General features: G+C 42.3%; 1 protein-coding gene across 2 annotated transcripts in view; it reads left to right on the forward strand.

Annotated features, from left to right (window-relative positions):
• Window positions 1-23,280, forward strand: part of Ptprb (protein tyrosine phosphatase receptor type B) — a 107,786-nt gene that overhangs the window by 34,470 nt on the left and 50,036 nt on the right. For both annotated transcript variants that reach the window (XM_055625993.1, XM_055625992.1), the window contains 7 exons: window positions 5,679-5,957; window positions 6,912-7,169; window positions 9,512-9,775; window positions 11,538-11,807; window positions 14,270-14,530; window positions 19,058-19,324; window positions 22,598-22,861. In XM_055625993.1, the coding sequence (XP_055481968.1) occupies window positions 5,679-5,957; window positions 6,912-7,169; window positions 9,512-9,775; window positions 11,538-11,807; window positions 14,270-14,530; window positions 19,058-19,324; window positions 22,598-22,861 (1,863 nt within the window). The remainder of the gene's footprint in view (window positions 1-5,678; window positions 5,958-6,911; window positions 7,170-9,511; window positions 9,776-11,537; window positions 11,808-14,269; window positions 14,531-19,057; window positions 19,325-22,597; window positions 22,862-23,280) is intronic.

Here is a 23,280-nt window from a genome sequence, read left to right on the forward strand (position 1 = left end):
AAGAAAGAAAGAAAGAAAGAAAGAAAGAAAGAAAGAAAGAAAGAAAGTCTCCAAATCTGAGACATGTTCGCTCCAAGCATTTCACGTAAGGGAAAGCCACTTTTCGTGGAGCACAAGATTAGCAGCAAGACTCACACCGACCAGGTTCTACAAAGTGTTCTTCATGTGTCAGGGCCAGCCTTAGTGCTTCATCCACATTCCCTCTCACCACAACTCTGAAAGATATTTATCGCTAGTGCTGTTTAAGATGAGAGACTGAGGACCACAGGGACAGAGCTCCTTGCCTATAGCCGTTTTTGTGAGAACCGCCAGACTTGCACCCAAGGCTGTGTTGTCAAAGCTTGCCACCTTGATAATTCACCTTTATTCTGTGTGTTCCTCCTGTGTGTGTCTCAGATTCACAGATTGCTGGTCCTGTAGAGCTTGGTGAACATTTAGTGCTTGGTAAGATGATCTGCAAAAAAACATTCAGTCTGCGCTATTGTTAATGACTTGGCAAATGATTGCCAAAACCACTCTAGCATCCTTCAAGCTTGTTAGAGATTTACAGGTGCCTTGTGGTACCTGTTTACATCTAATGTAAATCTCATGTCCAGCAACCTGATGTATCAGAACAGTAGTATTATGTATTCCATATCAGCCTAATAGATTGCATCAACCTTAAAGTGAGAAAGGAAACTGACTTAATAGCAGTGAATCTCAACCTTCCCAATGCTGCATCCCTTTAATACCATTCCTCGTGTTTGGTGACCCCCAACTGTAAAATTATTTTTTGTGACTGCTTCATAACTGTAACTTTGCTACTGTTATGAATCATAATATAAGCAAGTGTGTTTTCCAGTGGTCTAAGGAGACCTCTGTGAAAGGATTGTTCAACCCCCAAAGGGTCAGGACTCACAGATTGAGAACCACTGGGCAAGAACAGCAATAACAACCAAGGGAATTCTTTCTACTAGAAATGCATTGAATGTGCGGAGACTGGGAAATTCCTTTCCTATGCCATTTTCTTCTCATTTTCAAGAGCATGTAGCAGGAATTATTTGGGATCATACTCTACCCCCACCTAATTGCCATGAAAAAAAAAAAACTGGTTATTTTATTTGAATCATTGATATCCATTCCAGTTTATACAAAATGACAAGTTAAATGTAGCTTGCAATCAGTCGAGCTTGCCACCCACCTGCTTTTAAATAAATATGACAGCCCAGCTTCTGTAAAGCTACCAGAACTTGGCTTTGGGTGCACAGAGGTCTTCTGGAATGGAGTGAGACAGTAAAGATGGATAAATTTTAAAAGAGGGCTGATGCCCAGAGCCAGGGAAGCCTGGAGTGCCTATGAAACAACTTGGGCTTTGCTTTGAAGTGGATGTTGATGAAGCTCTTGCAGCTTCAGGGTGGAGAAGGATGGCCGATAGGAGAGACGCTCATGGGATAGATTGGCAACGGGGAAGGAAAGGCATGAAGTAAGGACAACAGCTAACATGTCTTAAGTAATCTAGGACATGTCTTAAGTAATCTAGGACAAAGTGGTATGGCCTCAGGTAAATACAGTAAAACTAGTGGGGAAAGGAACTGACAAGGAAAACAGCTTAAAACTCAATGGGAAGACTCCCCTGAGGAGCCAGCATTCACTCCAGGGCACGACACTGGCTGTTGTCTTAAGTGTCTGTTTCCCACACTCTTAAAGCTCATGCTGACCTCTTTGCTGCAACCATTCTTAATAAACCCCGACCTAGCTGCCTAAGATAACAGCTAAATGAATAGTTCAAGGGAGCTTTCGTGTGCCTAGACTTAGGCACAGGTGCCATCCCTGCTGTTACTCGTCTTGAGCATGCTCTCGGCTGAGGAGTTGGATAAACATGCCTGTCCCTTCCATGGACATGTAGATGGGTTTGTTGTGGTTGCGCCGAATACGCACCTCAGGGCAGCGTCTCACACGCTAGGAAGAGGACACAGTTTACATGTGGCTGTCAGACATTCGCCTCTGCCTCCTGGTCCCTCCATTTGGTGTCTCCCAGCTTCTCCTCCAACCGAGAAGGCTCACTGTATAGCACGGCACCCTTCCCAGAGATAATGTAGGTCCTATACAGATGTTGACGCCAATCCACAGGTTGGCGGCGCGCCTCTTGGTTTAAATTTATTTCTAAAATCAATTCAGTCATTTCGTAGTCTAAGCCTAGAAATCTAGGTATCAATAAACACTAATATTCTTAGTAGCCTCACTGATAAAAATTATAAGAATTAAGTATTACTTGCATTAGAAATATAATTTTCTTCTTTCCAAGTGGGTTTTTTTTTTTTTTTTTTTTTTTTAGAGGAAAACATAATTCATCTTGGCTTAGGAATTTTTCCAAGCTTTGTCTTTTCTTCTGAGGGCAGAAAAACTAGATTGGCAGTTACGTAACTGAATCGTCAAGCAGTGTTAAAATCCCCCTCGCATACACAACATAGATGCATACATACATGATTACATAATACATGCACGCATGCATGCATACATTCATACAGATGAAAGCTAGGAGATGGCTCAGTGGGTTAAGGGCTTTTCATGCACATATGAAGACCTGTGTTGGAATCCCCAGAGCCCACATTAACACAGGCCTGGGTCACGCTTGCCTATAATCCCAGGGCTCTCAGGGCAAAATAGGAAGTGGAGAAAGGATTATCTCAGGTGGCTCATGGACCAGTCAGCTAGGTGTCCAAAGGAGCAACACAGAAACCCCGTCTCCAACAAGGTGGAATACAAGGACACCCGAGGTTGTGATCTAACCTTGACGTCCACACGATGGCACACCTGTGCACTAGTCCTCACACACACTCACATGCACGCACATACGAACCAATCATACGTGCTGCGGCACACCGAAGAAGCTTGCACCCCAAACAGAGGCATCTGACATATCTGCTATGAAACGGAAAATGTTTCGGCTACAGTGGCGTTTTCACTGGGCTGATGCTAACGAAATCGACAAAGCCTTCGGCTCCTGCGGCGTGCGGGAGAGCGGCAGTGGACCACTGCCAGCCCCGGGCTTTATCGCAGTGTAAATGGGGTTTTAAGTGTTTGTTTCCAGGGCAGGTTCTCGCAGCCCAGGCACTTCCCAGTTTCATTGTTTCTTTGTTCTGCCGGATGTACAAAGGATTGACTGTTTTGTTTTCTGGCTCAGAGAGATTAGATAAAGTCTGCATTTCTGAAGTTCACCCTCTAGGCACGCAATCTTAAAATTCATTTTTTACGGCTCGTATTTTGCAGATTGTGTATAATTAGACTACACTGCTCATAACACTTTCTTTAACCTTTATCTGGTTTGGTAGTAGACATAGATGGCAAGATTTATCTCTGTGGAACTTCCACTGGGGGAAAGTGTCCCTTTCGCCCTTGCCCTTAAAATGCTACTTCAGCAAAAATGTTTCTGCGTGGTTGGTCCCACTACTTTGTTCTAGAGGTTTGCTGGCTATTGGAATCTCACAATGGTAGGTGCCTTATTCTTGCCAGGTAACTAAAGAACCTTGTGTGAAGGGAAATTACCTTCTTTCCTTTTATTAAGGCATCTGTTGCATAGGATAAAAAAATTTAAATAACATTTACCTGCGTCACTCCCTCCAAAAAATTCTACATTTCAATTACAAAAAAAAAAAAAAAGTGAATAAAAATCATCTTGGAAAGTTCTTACTTTAACTTAAGAGTTAGAAAATTAGTTCCAGGATTTTTACCAAGACTTTTCTTTATAACAGAAGTCATTGAAGATACCATCAGTTCAGTTTGCAAAATTTTTTGTTTTGTTTTTGCCTCCTTGTTATAAATGATTCAGAAGAAAACATTTATTTATTTGATAAATGAGACAGAAATAGGATTTTGAACTAAGTACCCATTGCATGTTGAGTCAAAATCTCTATATCTGGTTTGCTCTCAAAACTCCTTGGAACTCTTGTATTTATTATTATCACGATTTGTTTGTTTGTTTGTTTGTTTGTTTATTATTGCACTCCAGACAAACAGGGAGTCAGAAGCTTCGATGAAACTCAGTGTCACATCAGTGGTATGCAATGGAGCCAAGATTTGAACTTAGCTTCATCCAGTTCCAAGGTTCATGCTCTCTAGAACCATACATCACTGGTTCTGTGGCAGATAAATCAGCATGGAATAGGAACCATAAGGACAGCTAATGTTGAGCATTACAAATTCCCCAGGTATAAAACAGCCAAGCCATAGAGCCAGATTCAAAGTCACGAAATGCTAAAACATAGAACTGTCAGCCAATCACAAGGGTGGGAACAGTGAGAAGTTTTCAAAGCTCACCTGTGCTCTGAGCTCTCTGTCTGAGGTATTGCCTTTACTGGTTTCTCAGCTATTCTTCGTGTTTTTAATAATTATTGATATATATTCATGGCATCTTTAATTTTTACAGAATGATGAGCTCACATAAATAATAGCTTAAAACATAAAGGCACCAGATTTCATAGGCTGTATTGCACATATGATGTCTTGTTCACCCACAGGTAGTCTTATGAACTGCCTGCCCAAAGATGCCATCTGAATAGAGAATAAGGTTAACTTACTTGCTGGAGCTGTGCTAATCACAAATGGGCATCTTCTTCAGGGAGTACATTTATTATAAGGTGTATAATTCTGGGTATCATGAACAAAAGTCAATCCATCAGGACATGGCTGGAACTGAGGTCTGTCTAACTGTGTCACTCAAACAAATGGCCCGATTTACAAATTGCTCCTCAATGTCTCCTTCTGACTTTTGTGGCCAAAAACTATGCAAGACTGATACATTTTTTTTTCCCATGTAGATGTTTCTCAGTGGTTCTGTTCCCTGCTTGCAAACTAGGGACAGCCTAAATTCTTATATTCAACTTCTCACTATGCCTAATGAATAGCTGCTCATAAGATCATGTTGACCTCTGAGCTAGTTCCCAGTCCCATGATACCCTCTTCATCCTGATTCAAGTTCAATGGTAAAGATTCAGCAAGGGCAGAGTAGCACTCCCCACACTGACCCTGACTTCAAGAATGTCACCCAAGTGACATGAATTGTTAGGTGCGAAACATTATCCATCCCATCAGCGCTGTGGACCCTGTCAATGCCAGCATCCTCCAGAACTAAGGTTTTAAAAATATAGGGATAGTGGTAATCTCAGATGTTGGGAGCATCTAATTTGGTAAGCAAATCTATCTTAGGCTCAATATCAAATCTAATAGCTAAAAGCTACCCAAATTTATGTTTGTAAATGACACCAAGGATCCACAACCTAGGAAAAAGCTGGGTACAAATTCCAAACTCCTATTGTCCCCTACTAGTTTTTATATTTTCCGGTTGGAGCCTCAGTATTTAATGAAGCACCGGCTGGGTGCTTGTCAGTGTCTGAAAACATGCTGAACTTCCCAGTCCAAGAAAACATAGCCTTGATTGAATTTTCAGGGTCAGACCTACCTTAACACAAAGCCCTTATCAGAAGTAGGAATTCACGTCTCTAATAGGTAAGGGAGCTGTGTGTTTGCGAAATGAGACAGTGGGTTCGCAAGTGTAGCAACAGCAATAGGCAATATTTTTTCCTCAGGCGGTGGATTCTTTACATTTTTAAGGAAAGTGAACCTCGGCTGCAGCAGAATAAACAGTTATTTTCAAAGACCTCATGCTGTCTTGTCTTTGATGGTGGGTGTCTGCTTTGCAGATCTCCTGCCTCCTGCCAGGTTTGAAGTCAACCCTGAGAAGACAGCTTCAACTACCCTGCAGGTCCAGTGGACCCCCTCTTCTGGAAAAGTCACCTGGTATGAGGTGCAATTATTTGATGAGAACAATCAAAAGATACGAGAAGTCCAAGTTCGAGAAAGTACCACATGGAGCCAATACACCTTCTTGAACCTCACTGCTGGTAGTAACTACAAAATCGCCATCACAGCCGTGTCTGGAGAAAAACGCTCCTCTCCCATCTATATCAATGGATCAACAGGTAAGATCTGTGTTGTCGGTAAAGAGTCTGCAATATCTTTTCTTTTCTCTCTTTTTCTTCTTTTTGCTGGTGCCGGGGATGAAACCCCAGAGACTCCTGTGTGCTAGGCAAGCACCCCCCAGCCCTCTGTGTCACCTCCAATACTATACGTTATTCAAGGAATGGGAACACGACATCTCTCATAAGCAAATAAAGTAAATATCCTGTCAAAAGGAGGCTATGATACAGGGAGGAGACCGGACTAAGCAGACAGTGTGTGTGCTGCTGCTGTAGAGCTAGGCGATTTCGAGCAAGTTACTAGATTTCTCTGAAAATGGAGTTTTCTCATTTAAAACAGGGACTCCCTATAGGTCTATCTAATTCAAATCCAGGAAAAAGAGATTTCTGCCCCTTGCCTTCCAAATTTGTGACTTATTTGTTCTCTCTCTCTCTCTCTCTCTCTCTCTCTCCTTGTATTTTCATAATATCACCCCTGTATTTACAATAGGTTTTTGGCTTCTTGGATATGCTGAAAAATAATTCATCTCACGTCCCCATGTGTCATGACATCACTCCCGGGAAGTTCCTGGCTTTCCTGTCACTTGCTCTTCCCTCGCTGTGTCTGCTTATTTCTATCTCTTTCCATTTTTCCTCAAGTTTGTTCCTTTGTCTCCTCTAAGTATTGTCATGCTACACTACACTGATTGGCAACACATCCAGAGTCATCTCTGTAAAACAGGGGAGAAAAGACCAGCAATGCATGATGTCCCTTTAGCCCATAAAGCCTGTGGACTTAATAAAGATGGTTAATGAAGGTTCCAATGAACTCTCAAGAGAGCCATTACTAATTACTGCTATCATACAAGTTAGAATATGCTACAAGTATAAGTAAAGATGTAAATTAAAGAACTCTGCCTCTGTCTTCTACAAAGGGATCATGAATGACATTCTGGACATGTGTTTTCATCCCACTAGTGCCATCTCCAGTGAAAGATATTGGCGTTTCCCCCAATCCTAATTCTCTCCTCATTTCCTGGTCTCGTGGTTCTGGGAATGTGGAGCAATACAGGCTGATGCTGATGGATAAAGGAACCATAGTCCAAGACAGGAAGGTGGACAAGCATGAAACTTCTTACACTTTACATGGCTTGACCCCTGGCCACCTCTACAACCTCACCATTGTCACCATGGCCGCGGGCCTGCAAAACTACCGGTGGAGACTAGTGAGGACAGGTAAGCGCCTCCTCTTGGCTAAACAAGAGCAAAGCTCAAATTGAGTTTAAACTGGGTATGTTTTTGGATAATGGTAATGTAGGACAAACTGAAATTCATGTGAGTTATAGAAAGACTTTAACATATATCGGTGTTCATGAAGAAAAAAGATTCTCTTTTGTTCTAAAGTTGAAATTAGCCCTTGGCAACATTTTGAAGCAAAGTTAGTTGCTGATACGGTTCAAACTTTTCAATTTAATACACAGTGAAGGTCCCCAAGGGCTCTTAACTAGGCTTCTACTATCTTTGTAATCACCCACAGTAAGTCGGGAGTGCTTTTTTAGTGCTATATAGAGAGACATCCCTATATGACAGTCATTTCTAAAACCCTTTACCAAGAAAGCATTACAAAGAGCCCAGTCCCACAGCCCAACCTAAACTGAAAAAAAACAAAACAAAAACAAAAACAAAAAACCTAATTGGTGCTAGTGATTAATGAATTGTTCATTTGCACATTCATTTAGCCAATATTTACTGAGTGTTCAGTATATGCTAAGCATTGCAGGTTAGTGCCAGTCAAGAGAGACAATGTCAGAGCCCTCACGGAACTTATAATCATATGCTCCTAATTAGTACAATGTGGTGATAAACTTTTTCTCTGTGTGAGTTGTCTAATTTTAAAGTAAACTATAATATAGGTGGTACCTTTGAAATTGTTCTAATGGCAAGAGTATCTAGAACGACAGGAAGCTAAGGAGAAAGATTTGGGGGGACTCCTACATATAACACATAACACACTTCAAGGACATGTCAATGCTCCTAAAAAAGAGATATCTCAAGAGCAAGTAAAGTCAGATGCACACTTGCAATCCCAACACTCAGGAAGCTGAGGCAGGAGGATAACAAATTTCAGGACAGCCTTGACTATATAGCAAGTTCTAGACCATCCTGGACTGGAGAGAAAGAGAGGGAGGGAGAAAGGGAGGAAGGAAGAGAGACAAAGAGATACAGGGACAGAACAATAGAGAGACAAACACAGAGACAAAGATACAGAGAAAGAGAAAAAAAAACCCCACAAATTTGCCTTCTGAGTGTCCTATGCAAAGTCATTGTGCTATAGTCTCTCTTCTAGTGAAACTGTACTAATTTGTATTATGCCATTAGGCATAGTTACAGCATGTGTAAGAGGTAAGAAAAATATACACCAAAGCTTATCTCTTGTCCTGAGTTTTCCTTTGATGAAAGAGTAACACAGCTCTTCATCATGACTTAATATAAAAAGTGTTTTAGTGGGTTGGGGAGATGGCTCGGCTGTCAGGAGTACTTGCTGCTGTCCTGGGATTTGTTTCTAGCACCCTCATTGGGCAGCTTACAACTGCCGGTAACTCCAGCTCCCTGGAATCAATGTCCTCTTCCGGCATCTGTGTGCATTTGCACACACATGACATACATTCTCTCTCTCTCTCTCTCTCTCTCTCTCTCTCTCTCTCTCTTTTCACACACACATACACACACACACACACCTTTTAAAAAATATTTTAGCAGCCAAGGGCAGTGGCACACACCTGTACTCCCAGCATTCAGAAGGAAGAGGCAGGTGGATCTCTGTGAGTTTGAGGCCAGCCTGACCTACAAAGTGAGTCCAGGACAGCGAGAGCTACACAGAGAAACCTTATCTCAAAACAAAACAAAACAAAACAAAACAGTACTTTAGCACACAAATTTGTACAACTACCAACTAATCCACCTATTTAGTATGTACTTGATATTTATTAAGTATATAAACACTCACAAAAAAATCAAGCAGGGGGCTGGAAAATGGCTCAGAGGTTAAGTCTTGAGTTTAATTCCCAGCAACCACATGGTATAACCATCTATAATGAGATCTGGTGCCCTCTTCTGGCTTGCTGGCACATATGCAGGCAGAAAACTGTATAAATAAAAAAATAAATCCAAGAAAGAAAGGCAGGAAGGAAGGAAGGAAGAAAGAAAAAGAAATAAAGTAGATGGCATAGCTCATTGTAAAGTCTCTCTAAAGAATCCCAGAGCTTCAAATGAATGCAGAGAATGTTCTAACCAAGCTTTATTTGCCAGGAAGCAACTAGGCAGAGTGAGACTGGCAGAGAACTGCCCAGTGCTCTGTGGACCGCTTGGCAAGTCCACCCAGAATCCAGGCTCTTGACTGTAAGACGCTCTTACCATAGCGCAGTCTTGCTTGGATTTCCAGTATTGTCTTGTCTCTCAAGCAGTTTTCTCTTGATCCGAGAGTATGTCCCACAGGCACTAAAGTCCAGGTGAAAATGTGCCTATAGGAAGGGCAAGAGATGAGGAGTAAAATCTCTGTTTTATTCCTTGCTGATTAGCTCCGATGGCGGTCCCAGATCTGAAGGTCACAAATGATGGCAGTTCGACCTCTCTAAAAGTCAAGTGGCAGAAACCTCTTGGAGATGTAGACTCCTACAACGTTACCCTGTCTCACCAAGGGACCATCAAGGAATCCAAAACATTAGCACCCCGTGTTACTGAAACTCAGTTTACAGACTTAGTTCCTGGGCGGCTTTACCAGGTTACCATCATCTGTGTCTCTGGTGAACTGTCTGCTCAGAAGATGGCAATGGGCAGAACAGGTAAGTCAGCCTCCAGAATAGTCTTTGGTTGCTTCACTCACTCTCAGGTATAGCTCAGAATAGGACAAAATAACATAGAAGGAAATTTCTTCTCCTACCTGAGAAGGAGGGTTTTTGTTACCTTCCTTCTATTCCAAGGAAGCCCATGGAATAGAACCCATGCACAGAGGTTCAATTGCATAAATTTTGTCACTTAAACGAATGTGCCTGGGTTCCTGTGTGATCTGCATGCTGTCCCTGCTCTCTGCTTTCTCATGACATGTCACCTAAGTGTCACAAATACACTACTGATATGATGTCAATGAAGGAAATGTTTATGGTTCATTCTTTTAAAAAGGCCAAGTTAGCACTTAATCATGTTTCCCATAAATAATTTTATGTTACTGGACATAAAATCTCATTCTTTATTTGGATAAATTAGTGTATTTTGAACCTTGGACATCGTTAAATGGTTATGATATCCTATTTCTTTTAAAGCAAGGTTCTGCAAAGCACACTCTGTGGGCAAACCTGCTTGGTGGCTTGTTTTTAATATTCTTCTAAGTGAAAATATGACATTTCAGGGGCCATTTTTTATAGTTCAATAAAAGGTTATCTGCCGGTCTTTGCTTAATAGATGTTGTATTTTAACCAAAGATGTAACACACGCACACACACATGCACACACACACAGACCAAGAATAGTATCCTTTAGAAATACTAATGGCATTGAAAATTTCCTGTCAGGCCCTGTGTAAACACTTTACACCTATTTTGCTTATTTATTACAGGAAAACTGTAAGCTAAGAGCTATGCTGTTAACATAGACGTTGTACAGATAAACTGGAGTGATTTAGTTACTTGTTCCTGGTCATCTGGCCAAAAAGTACTGGGGTTGGAATTTAAAGCAGGTGGTTCAGTCTGTGTCCAGCCCCATTAGAGATCTCAAGTAAAAGCTGTATGGTCAAAAGGGATCAAAAAGAGTATTCTCTTTCAGAAGATCAGTAGAAGCTTAGTGGAAATGGCTTCGCTGTAGAACCCAGACTAAGTGAACTTTCTGGCAAATAAAAGAGGAAAAGAAGAAATGTCTGCGAAAGAATGAATGGTGGGAACAAAGTCTCAGAAGTGAAAGAGTTCAGGAGACCACAGTTCTGCCGCACACACTCCTGAACACACTAATGGGGAAAGGGAAGGAGGTAGGGAGACTCTAGGGAGATGTCAGGAGGAGGTCTAGGAGGAGAACAGGTCTGAGCTTGAAGGGACACAGATATTAGGTGAAGGACCTGAGGTTTTGTTTGATTGTTGTTTTGGAGAGACCCTGAGTGTTTTGTACTCGAAACATGCCGAAAGCCAAAATGCGTGAAGTTTGTCCTTCCCAGTCAGAATAAAAAGAATGAGAATGTTTCATGAGCAACAACATACACTATCTATTTCAAAAGCTGTTCCATTTGCCTGTGTCACCATTATGAGATACAATGTCAGTACGATCTCCAGCACTGGCAAGCGAGAAATGGAAAACAGAGATAGCATCACCAGACTATGAGCAGTGTTGCAAGAAAGTGCATAACTGTCCTATTGTTGAAATGATTTTCGCATGCATTTCTTGAATGTCAAATGTCTTCGAATTGAAAAAGTGTACTCAGCTGATGTACACAGACTTCCGGAGGGGTGCAAATGTGTACAACAGCAGCCACTGTGTTCTCTATACATTGCTTCTCATAAAAGGCAAGTGAATATTCTTAATTTTTTGTTTTCAATATGTTCTTGGCATGTCCTTGTTTAGTTCCAGAAAAGGTGAGGAATCTGGTTTCATACAATGAGATTTGGATGAAGTCCTTCGCAGTGAACTGGACGCCCCCTGCTGGAGACTGGGAGCACTATCGTATCCTGCTCTTCAACGAGTCCTTGGCGCTTCTCAACACCACAGTGGGAAAGGAGGAAACACACTATGTCATGGATGTCCTGGAGCTCATACCAGGGAGACAGTATGAGGTGGAAGTCATCGTTGAGAGTGGAAATCTGAGGAATTCTGAGCGCTGCCAAGGCAGGACAGGTAAGCAAGCTTGTAGGGTTTCATGATTGGCAGAACTTAATTCCTTCCCTGCCTCACAAAACCAGATGTTTTACTTCTGTACTCCCTCCCTAAAGGTGAGATGGTAACAGGCTAACAGAGTTTCAAACATTTAATTTTGGCAATTTTGAACATCGAACCTCCTTTCCACGGGTAACTTTCATTATTTTATGAAAGAAGACATTTTAAAATTTTGTTTTTATGCCAGGTGGTAGTGGTGCAAACCTTTAATCCCATGATTCGGAGGGCAGGGGTAGGTGGATCTCTGAGTTTGAGGCCAACTTGGTCTAAAGAGCAAGTTCCAGGACAGCCAGGATTACACAGAAAAACCCTGTCTCAAAATGTGTGTGTGTGTGTGTGTGTGTGTGTGTGTGTGTGTGTGTGTGTGTGATTTTTAAACTGTGTGTTGGGGCAGGGAGGGGGGTATGTGCTCCTGAAAGAAGGCAGAGGATCCCACGGACCTAGCATTATGGGCACTTGTGAGGTGCTCGACATGAGTACTAGAAACTGAACTCCATCCTATGCCAGAACAGTGAACATTCTTAAGCACTGAGATCTCTCTCCATCCCCAAGAAAACACATTTTAAATGCCAAACAACAGGCAAGATACAATCTGAGAATAACGACCAATCTTCCAAAGAGTGCTGGTAACTAAGTTACCATTGCCTTGCCCTAATATTGAACAATTTGGGAATTTGAGCACCAGGTACCCTGGTGATTGACGTGGAGAGGAATGTGTCTCGATGTCAGGATAGGGCGTGTTAGGATACATGAGTCTTGATCATGTTGTTGTCACCATTACATTGCAATTTCTCTGGCAAATCATAAAACCCTGAACCTGCTTTCTCAACTCTCAGGTGCGACAGTTATCCTGCCGAGTTCTACATTTCTATGATGACTGTCGGGATGCAGAATAGCCCATACTTCAAGTGAAATCTATCTCCTGTAGTTTTGCCTGATAAAGAAATGACTCTGCACTGATTCAAAGTTATGAGAAGAATGATAAATAGGATGGTGATAATAGCCTCTTAACTCATAGCCTGTATCTTTCAGTGATGTTTTCCTCTTCCAAATATTAATGTCTGGTGGATGATGCTCAAAGAACTAGCCCGCTTAAGTCAAGACACTGTATGGGTGTCTCTCTTATCTCCCAGTATTTTGCCAGCCACACCAATTACTTTCCAGATTCAAAGAATCTAGAAATGTAAGATAAATAGTCTAGTCCAACCTATTGGCACAATTCTCTGGAGAACCCCCATCCCACACTCCATCTTTGATTTTTATTTATTTCATGCTGAATTTGCTTTCAAACTATAATATTTTTTTCCTCAGTTTCTTCTGTGCAACCTAGTCTTCTAGTTTAAAAACAATTTGTTCCTTCCTGATAAGGTTCATGTCCATGCTGCTGGAGGGCTCAGAAATCTAACTCTCAGCACTGCGTCTATAGCACGGTGTGGTTAGTGCTTTGCTCACCTGAAGGTCTACAGCCAAACCCTTAACTGTCTCTCACCCTGAATTTTGAAACATGAACAAAGCAATTCAACACTTTTTGGAGGCCACTGACCCAGGGTTCGACCTGGACCCCACAGACTTGTACACCTACCAGAATTCACACTGTTTCTTTAAAATGACATCTTTCAGATACTGGTGATATTTTTCAGAAACACACGTCCTTCCTGGCCAGGGAGGTTTTGCAAATGTCCTCAGAGTGAATGCAAAAGGTAGAACCCTTTGATTTGCATATTTTTCCAGATTTTTCTGTTTCGTTAGAGCAGCAAACCATTTTCACAGGCCACCTAGGGGTTGTTTTAAAACCACACTTCCAGGTGATGAATAAAGTAGCACGAGGTAGGCCTTGATTCTAATCATCAGTGGTTTTTGTACATTGACGAAAGGCGCATTGGTCCATTACCACGGAACTGCAGAAATCAAATTGCAATTTTATACAACTGACTCTTTTATAATTTGGCTTCCCTGTTGTTTGGGGGGACCGATATTTTGCTGTTAGCAAGGTCTTCTAGAAATTTGTAATGATAACATCTTTTAAAGAAGTAGAAGAAATCGAGATTCCATTAAGATAAGGGCTACCCTTACTAAGATTGTCATTGTTTTCAAGTTGCCTTTCCCTTCGTGACACAGCAGGGCCCACCCAGAGATACACAGAGGCATTTGGTCCATCTAAGCCAAGTGCCGTTGAGAATAATAAATGCCTCTCACTCCACTCAACTACTCAAGCAATTCTCTGTAGTTCTGTGGGTCAGAGGATGTTGGTTAATTATTTTCGAAACAATGATCCACAAGAAGAGAGGAACTACAGAGGTGGCTGAGCGGTTACAAGCACACCCAACTCCTGTAGAACCTAGGACTGATGGAAGAGAGTAGCTCTCTAAAAACTGCCGATGGCTGTGGACTGGACCTCACGTCTCTCTTGACTTTTTCTTCAGTCCCCCTGGCTGTCCTCCAGCTTCGTGTCAAACACGCTAATGAGACATCACTGGGCATCACGTGGCAGGCCCCTACAGGTGAATGGGAGAAATACATCATTTCACTGATGGACAGAGACCTCTTAGTCATCCACAAATCGCTCTCCAAGGATGCCAAAGAATTCACCTTTACAGACCTGATGCCTGGACGAAATTACAAGGCGACCATCACCAGTATGAGTGGAGATTTGAAACAGTCATCTTCAGTAAAAGGAAGAACAGGTAGTGACACTCACTCATTTTACAATGGCCTACCCACAGAAGCTTGCAACTATCCATTAAGTGCATGCTATGCCTCTTATGTACCTGGCACAACATTACGACCCTTTCTGTTGTGTTTTCAATTTTTACCAGGTTTCTTCTTTTGTTTAAGTGTATTTTACTAATTGAAATACATTAGAGAATAACCTTGCTGTGAAGTTTTGCTTGCAAAAGAGAGCAGAGAAATGGGACACTATCAAGAATAGGGAGTATGATAGAAAGTATTGTTTTTAATTATTAAAAATGGAGGATGCTGCATGTTGGTTGTAATATCTACAGGAAAATGGGGTGTTGATATCATCAGGAGAGGGGCAAATGTTGTTGGCCTTCAGGGAGGGGTGTCGGATCTATACCCCAATGAGAGAACTGGCTTTAGAGAGGAGAATGGATAATTTCGCACCAGTGTCACCTGGGAAAGAAAGTGCGTGAGTGCTGATGCCAGCAGGTGGCAGATGTTCTTGGAACTGCTGTGGTTTTCTCATCAAGCCTGGTGTTGGCAATGTGCAGGCTCTGGATAGCCTGTGTTGTCTTTCCCTCCTACTGCAACTTCTTTTTTTAGTGTATAGATGAGTGATTGCCTGCGTGTATGTGTGTGTACCACTATGAGTGTGCCTGGTGCCCACGGAGGCCAGAAGAGGATGTCCTGTCCCCAGGAACTGAAGCTACAGAGAGTGAGCCCGCATGTGGATTCCAGGAAACAAGCCCAGGTCCTCTCCTAGAGCAGCAAGTGTTCCTACCTGCTGAGCCCTCCCTACAGCCCTTTTATTTCTCCTTGTAAATTCTACCACCCCAAAACATGGTTTTGTGAAGCTATGCTCTCTTTAGTTTTCTTCCGACTTACCGTACCGCCTGTTTTTTCTTTTTTCTTTTTTTTTTTTTTTTCCTCTGTATTTCAGAAGTTCCATGAGAGAGGGTTTTCTTTCTTCCGGAAGGACAGTCCTTAAATTCTTTGTTGAAAAATCCTGGAGACAAACTCTCTCCACTTTTGCTTTTTTTTTTTTTTTTTCCCCTGGGTGTGTCTTTATGCAGCTTTCAATTTTGCAAAGCCGTTTCCTATGTTTTTGTCTTGTGCTGAAAGACATTTTCTGTCAGGACACTGGAAGTGTTTTCCTATTCTCCGGCCATTCATTGCCGCTGTTAAAAAGTGGGCTCCCAGGCCAGTTCACACTTCCCTCTGAGAGGTCCACTTAATGTGGCCTCTGCAGTCCTGCTGCTCCATGGGGACAGTCTAGGTACAGAAACCCTTCCACTCGTTTACGTGAGATGGGTCGGGATTTCTGTGCTTTCGGGGGCCTTGTCTCCATCCTGGAAATTTTCCGCTACTACCTCTGAGAGTTTTGTCTCTCGCCTCTCTCTCACTCCCCGTTTGTAACACAGAGATACACATGCCTCACATTTCCACGTATTTGCTTCCTGCTCTGCAATCTGCTTGATTTTTTTCATCTGGTTCCTTTAGCTGACTAATTCTCTCTACAGCTCTATCTAATCTGGTAAATTCTGTTATATTTTTCACTTTCAAATATCCTCTTTGGTTTTCTCCCAAGTCTATATATGTCCTTTCACTCTGAATTAAGTGTATTCACACAGATTCACAAACATACACACTCACGCACACGTACGCACACACTCTCTGACACACACACACACACTCATCCACATGCACACACACAGACTGAGCAAGAGTTCTATGACTGAGTTATATCCCAGGCCCTTTAGATTTGTTTTAACTGCACTCTTTTATTACTACAATCTAAATGTAAATGTTTGTTTTGCATTCTGTCCAGTCTTTTTCCTGAAATCTGGAGTCTGCAGCAGTTATAGGCTTTTGTCTGTTGATTTTTTTGCTGCTATTTGCTTAAGCAGCTTTATTTGTTTAAATGTTTCTCTCTCTCTCTCTTTTTTTTTTCTATAGGCTTATATACCCTGGAATCTTATTATATGAGACTTCTTTAAGGCGTTGTTTAATGATGGTTTTCAGAAAGAATTTTCATTTGATTCTTCTGTGTACCCAGGACTGCTGTCAGCTCACACCTGGTTCAACACAATTAGTCAGTCTGAGTGTTTTGAACACCCACATTTGTGAATTCCAGTTGTAAGCACATCGAAGCTGTCTCAAGGTTAAGGATTCTCAAGAAGGCTTGGGAGTTAGATCAGAGGCAGAGACTTTCTCAGCACATAGAAAGTCTACAGAAAAGAAGGAAAACACCTCAAAGAAAATTGTTTTCTCCTGCAGACGTTAAGAAGGCTCAGAGGCGCAGGGAGGAGAGAGGTAGGCTGCAGGATGGAGTTCTGTGTAGGCTCAGCCATCAGCTTCCTCAGCCTGGGCGTGTCCTACACTTTATCTCCCGCTCCAGGGTTCTGCACTGCTGGAAAATCAGAGCGCGAGTTCACGTCTGAAACATGCCTAAGGCAGCAGTTCGCTTCAGTAATCCAATAACCCACCACTTCCTTACCAGCCTCTGAGAATTCCTCACGTTCCTGACCATGTATTGTTTTCATTGGTTTTGTTCTCATCCAATATGTGGGCTATGTTCATTGGAGTGATTTTTTTTTTTTCATTTTTGTGTTAATAATCTAGCATAGCGCTGGAAACGAAAGGCCACGGCATTGTTTTAGATGTTAGTGTTTTCCTCACCCCTGTTCATACTCTTGGATGATACTCTAAGTGTGGTATATTTTGTTTAACTTTGTGAGGAACTGCCGCTCTCTCTTCTACAGCAATTAAAACGCTTATTTTCTCATGTCTTGAGATGGGGTTCTCACTGTGGTGCCCAGGCTAGCCCCAAATTCCTGGGGTCAAGTGACCAACCCTTCGGTCCCAGCCGCCCCATTAGGTAGCTGGGACCACAGGCATGTGCCACCATCCAGCTAGATTACACACTTTTTGCACTGCTGTAAACAATGCCTGGGCGCTCCAGGCAGCACTCCATGTTTATTGTGTGTCTCTGTGTCTGTTTGTTTATTTTAAAACTTAGCCATTCCAGTAGATGTGTTAGGGGACTCTTATGTCTGGTGGCTTGAGAAGCCTTTCCTATGCCTTTTCCCTATCTATGATCTCCTTTTGGAAGGTTTTTGGTCAGATATTTTTCTCATTGTTCAGTACCATTGTTAGTTGTCTTTTCTTCCTTCCTTCCTCTTTCCTTCCTTCTTTCCTTTCTTTCATTCATTTGTTTTTTTCTGAGACAGGGTTTCTCTGTGTAGCCATGGCTGTTCTGAACTCACTCTTATAGACCAGGCTGGTCTCCACCTCAAAAAGATGCGCCTGCCTCTGTCTCCCTGAGTGCTGGACTTCGAATTCTGTTCCATCCACTTATATGTCTGTCTGTCCTTTGCCGGTTTTATTCATACCATCCTAATTACTATGACTTTCTAGTAAAATTGGCTGATATTTGTTCTTCAGCTTTGTTTTTGTGATTAGTGAGGAGGCGGTTTTGTTTTTTGTTTTGTTTTGTTTTAACTGTTCTGGTAGTTATAGTTCCTTTACTTTCCATATAAAAGTTAAAATCAGATGGTTCTACTGAACTATGTATAACATTTTGGTCAATATATTCACACCTTAGCCCAAAAGTTAATGAACTTTAAGGAGGAGGCTACTGAAGCTATGATTATTATGACCTAAGGCAGGAGCACAAAGAGAACCAAATGTCAACTTCAGTGTCTGTGGCCACTAACCAACGGTTGGAAGTGGCAGTAGCTGATAATTAGGAAAAGGTCACAGGCTTAAGTGTGAGAGAACTGTAGCCTGGCTATCTGCTGATTATTAATCAAGCTGTGAGGTAAGCTAGAGAGATGCTGTCATGATGTTTGATTTCCTCATTAGTAAAGGAAATGTGAAATTAACCTTATAGACACTTATGAATATTAGATAATATGACCTCTCAAATGCCTTCTGCTCCGAACGGTAGTAGGCATTCACTACTTACTATAATTGCCAATACTGTCATTTTATAAATTCTATACATTATTATAGAATTCTCATGAGCAATACAACAATAGCCCTTCGGAGGACATACTAATAAAGAAGTGACCAACTTGCTAGGCCCTAACGTAACCATAACCACCAACTTGAAGGAATTTCCCATTGCCACCCTGTAACAGCCCTTGGCTCCGGTAGATTTCAAGGTTTGTGTTCTTGTAGAATAAAGATGGATTAAAGTCATATTAAATAGAAAGTTCTCTAAAGCACCAAGCTTTGTTATATGAAGTTTAAAGTCAAAGCATCACCATCTCATCTTTACTGGCTGATTAACCAAAAGCTGTTGAATAAGCAGCTGTTTAAAGGGGCTGAACCTTAAGAGGAGCAAGTATCTATATGCCGTGAGAAACAGGGCGAAAAGCCCACATCAAAACAAACAAAACATGTTTTGGGTTTATTATTATTATTATTATTTGTAGCTCTTAGTCTGTCTCCACTTTGACCCCTCATTCGTACATTGCCTTGGGATGACTAAGCATAACGTGTTTTTTCTTCTCTCTGCTGCTCTGTAGTGCCTGCCCAAGTGACTGACTTGTACGTCACCAACCAAGGCACGACCAGTAGTCTGCTCACTAACTGGACAAAGGCATCAGGAGACGTAGAGTTCTACCAACTTTTACTGATCCATGAAAATGTGGTCATCAAAAACGAGAGTGTCTCCAGTGAGACCAGCAGGTACAGCTTCCGAGCTTTGAAATCCGGCAGCCTCTACTCGGTGGTGGTGACCACAGTGAGCGGAGGAATTTCTTCCCGACAGGTGGTGGCAGAAGGAAGAACAGGTAAGAAATTTGCAGATAGGTCTCTGTAACTTACAGATACCTCGGGTCACGGAGGTGCCTCCAACAGGAATATTTTTTTATTAATTGTAATCAATTAATTGATTTTTACATCCTGATCACAGCTTTCCCTCCCTCCTCTCTTCCCAGACCCTCCCTCTCACCTCACCTCCCCACCATCCTCCCATCCTCCCTTTCTCCTCAGAAGAGGCTCAGAAAAAAAGGAGGCCTCCCACAAATATCAACTCGTCTTGGCATACGAGTTCTATTACAGTTAGACAAGGCAGCCCCCAGTTAGGGGAAAGGGATCCAAAAGCAGGCAACAGAGTCAGAAACTGGCCCTGTTCCAGTGGTTAGGGGAACCCATATGAAGACCGAGCTTTACCACCCAGCAGGGATTTTTTTTAAGCATCCTAAAATCAGGCTTCTCTGTTTCCTTCCTAAGAGCTGGTTTCCATACCACCTATACACAATGGAAAGCAGCTGAAGAAGCATGAGGACAGGAGAGAGTACTGAGCTTTTCTTATATCTCCAATAACCACATCAAAGCTAGAAAAACATTTCAAGTCATAGTGACCACTTGGTATCTGAGCTTGTGCTCTCTTGGGGTTTTCCTTCAAATTTTTTTTCCAGTTAAAACAAACAAGTAATGATCTGTCTTACACACACACCGTCTTATTTTCAAGACACAGAAGCAAGATGATATCCACTTCACAAGATCAAAGCTGGGTTGATGTCATTCTCAAGTGGCATATGTGGAGTCTTGCTATGTTGGCCAGGTTGGCTCTGAACTCTCCGGCTCATCCCGGCCTCCTGCCTCAGCCTTTCCAATAGCTGGGGCTACAGGAGTATATGACTGCACTCCTGGAAAAGTCACATGTGTATTCTGTAAGCAACATCATCGAATGCTCAGTGCTGAATGCCGCCTCAACAATGCTCCTGACCTTCAGTGCTCCTTGTCCAATAAGAATGACCTAGGAGGATAAATAGGTATCATTATGGTCATTGTGCCTGAGAAGTTCAGCACCAAAAAAAAAAAAAAAAGAAATGGAATTTTTTCACACAACACATTGAAAGTACATAATGTATTATTTATTTCATATGACACATGCAATTTATGTTCCAGTTTCTTAGGGAAAAAATATATAAGCCCAACCGAAGCTTTCATAACTATGACTGGACTCAGAAGAGGGTCAATAACCTCGACCTCTTAATTTTACATAATTATTCCAAGTTGGATTCCATCTATGAACCCAACACTCGGACGCTAATTATCAGCAAAAGTCTCATTCAAAAATCAATCTCATTTACTTAATTTAACCCAGAAAACACCGCTTTCACTAACTTTCAGAGGTGCAGCTATGCAACTGAACTTGGTGTCAGAAATTCACAGATGGATGCCAGAGCTCTCATTCTGCATCAGCAGACATTGTCACTGGTGTCTTTTCTGACGCCCTCTTCCTTCTCTCCTAACAGCCGCTGGCACCATGCTTCGGTGTAGTAGAGTCGGGGGGAGGACTGAAAAGCTGAGAAGGACTTTGCACCCACCTTTCAGTGCATCTCAGCCTCCCTCGGTCTACTCAGACCTGTGTCCCGTCACATAGCTGTGCAGTGTGGGCGTTCCTGACTGGGCAACTCTATTGCTTGGTTCCAAGTAAAACTCAGGGACCCAGGCTCCTACTACCTGACGGTTTCCTTCCTCTGGGTTCTCACAGCTCTCTCCAGTTCTCCAGAGGATAAAGGTAGAGAGAGATTGGACATGGCACAGATCATTAGAGAAAGGAAAAAAAAATACAAACAGGACAGTGCTGCACACACACAATGACTAAGGATTCCGGAAGATCCTAGATTAACACAGTTTTTATAGAGAACATTATAAAAATGATTCCATGTCTCAAGCCAGAATAGTAATCACTTAGTATTTCTTCAAATGCTTGATATAATGGTCAACATTAAAATAGTTTTGAAAATTCTTCTTTTATCTCAGATAAGCTTTCACAGAGTTGAAGCAAGCACACGAAAACCTGTTCAGCCTGGATAGAATGGTAGGAACCCAAATTGAAAATATCAGATATCTGATCAATCTAATCCAGATCTGAGAACATTTTCATTCTAGAGAAATACCAAATAACTCGTGTGCCTATTTTATCTTAATCAAGTGAGTTACACTTTTGGCAAAACTCCTCCTGATAATTCTATCCTTTCTAAACAGCATATGCACAGCTCATCATTCGTGGGTACGATAGACTTTGAGGTTAATTCTTGGAATTCAGGCATATTAGATTAGGCCTCTCAGGTCTCACTTAGTTGAATCCTGTCTTTTAGGAGCCCTGACAATTACAGGAAAATCACCAGCTAAAAGCTGAGCAGCCCGGGATAAAAACAGCGGTACAGGCCTTGCGCAGTCTAAGAGTTCAGCCTGCCATTGCCAAAGGCAGTACGGTGCTCTAGACGCCTAACTCCAATGCATAATGAACTTTGAAATCAATACCCCAGTCACCAATTTATCATTTTTTACCTTGTGGCCGGGGAAAACCTTAAGGCATCCGTGTCCGTTGCATTTTTACGCACCTGGAAACATATAAGTTTCTTGGTAAACGTTTGTGGCATTGATCTGTAACTGATACAAGCAAGTGATAATGACGATGTCGGAAAGATGGTTTCTCCCATAGCTTTCTCTTGCCCAGTTTCCAGATGTACAAGGCTTCCAAGATGCGCTTTTAGGCTTCTGGCCGCTAGAGGGCAGAAGGCGCCTTACCATGGGATAGCTGCGCCTCCAGCTGTGTTTTCTATTATTAAACTCCCCAGGAATAAAAAACTTGATTACATAAAAGTCAAAGGTAACACAGAGTCTAAGATCTTCAGAAAATCCATGGAATTTTTCTCCTTTGCCATCAAGGATCTTTGATTATTTTTTTAAGAGTTTGGTTCAAACTGATTCATTTTGGACTGCTAAAACTTGTTTTTTCTTTCCTACCAAGACTCTCCCGCCTCCTTCACATAAAATACCTCTGGAAACACTCCCCACACAGATATCCCATGAAAGTCATAGTGCTTGGGTTATGAGGCGTCTAAAAGGCCTCCTCCTGTTTTTCTTTCATTAGTCTTCTGATGAAAGACTTTTACCTTCCCAAAGCCGCTTGGGATTCTGGTACCTCAACTTCCTGTATGATCAGCTCAGAGCTACCAGTCCCCAGTTCTTATTGAGGACTATAGCTAACCCAACCTTCTGGTTGTGTTTTCTTTGACCATGTCGCCCCTCGCTGGAACCCCCAGTCCCGTCCAGTGTGAGCGGAGTAACAGTCAGCAACTCTGGCCGTAATGATTACCTCAGCGTTTCCTGGCTGCCGGCGCCTGGAGACGTGGATAACTACGTGGTGAGCCTGTCCCACGACGGCAGGGTGGTTCAGTCCCTCAACATCGCCAAGACGGTCAGCGAGTGCTCCTTCAGCTCCCTCACTCCGGGCCGCCTCTACAACGTCACCGTAACCAGCAGGAGTGGCGATTACGCGAGCCGTTCCTTCAGCGAAGAACGGACAGGTAAGGATGCCGAGGTACAGGGCTCTGCAGACGCAGGCCAGCTGTGGGCCCTGAGCATCATGGACCTGCAGTGGTCCTGGGCGAAAGGCAGTTACCGTCGCAGAATTGCTCTGGAGGCTTCCTGTTTTAATTGGCAAGCGAGCAGATGTTACATTTATAGGGAAGACTGGCCTAGCCTTCATAGCTAGAATTCTTATTATATTTAAACAGGATAACAACTATTTCTGTTTGGGGGAGGGGGGATGCTTTTTGGTTACTGGATCACAGGTTCACATATATTAACTAATTAATCCTTGCACATTCCTTTCTGAGAGAAGTCATTATTCCCATTTTACAGATTAGGAAAACAAGTTTTAAGAAGGTTAAGAGGTCAAATCGCCCAGTTCTTTGTTATTGTCGTTTTGAGCAGCCAGGAAGTT

The sequence above is a fragment of the Psammomys obesus genome, unplaced genomic scaffold (genome assembly GCF_907164565.1).
Source record: "Psammomys obesus unplaced genomic scaffold, mPsaObe1.curated_primary_1811, whole genome shotgun sequence".
Lineage (NCBI taxonomy): Eukaryota > Metazoa > Chordata > Mammalia > Rodentia > Muridae > Psammomys > Psammomys obesus.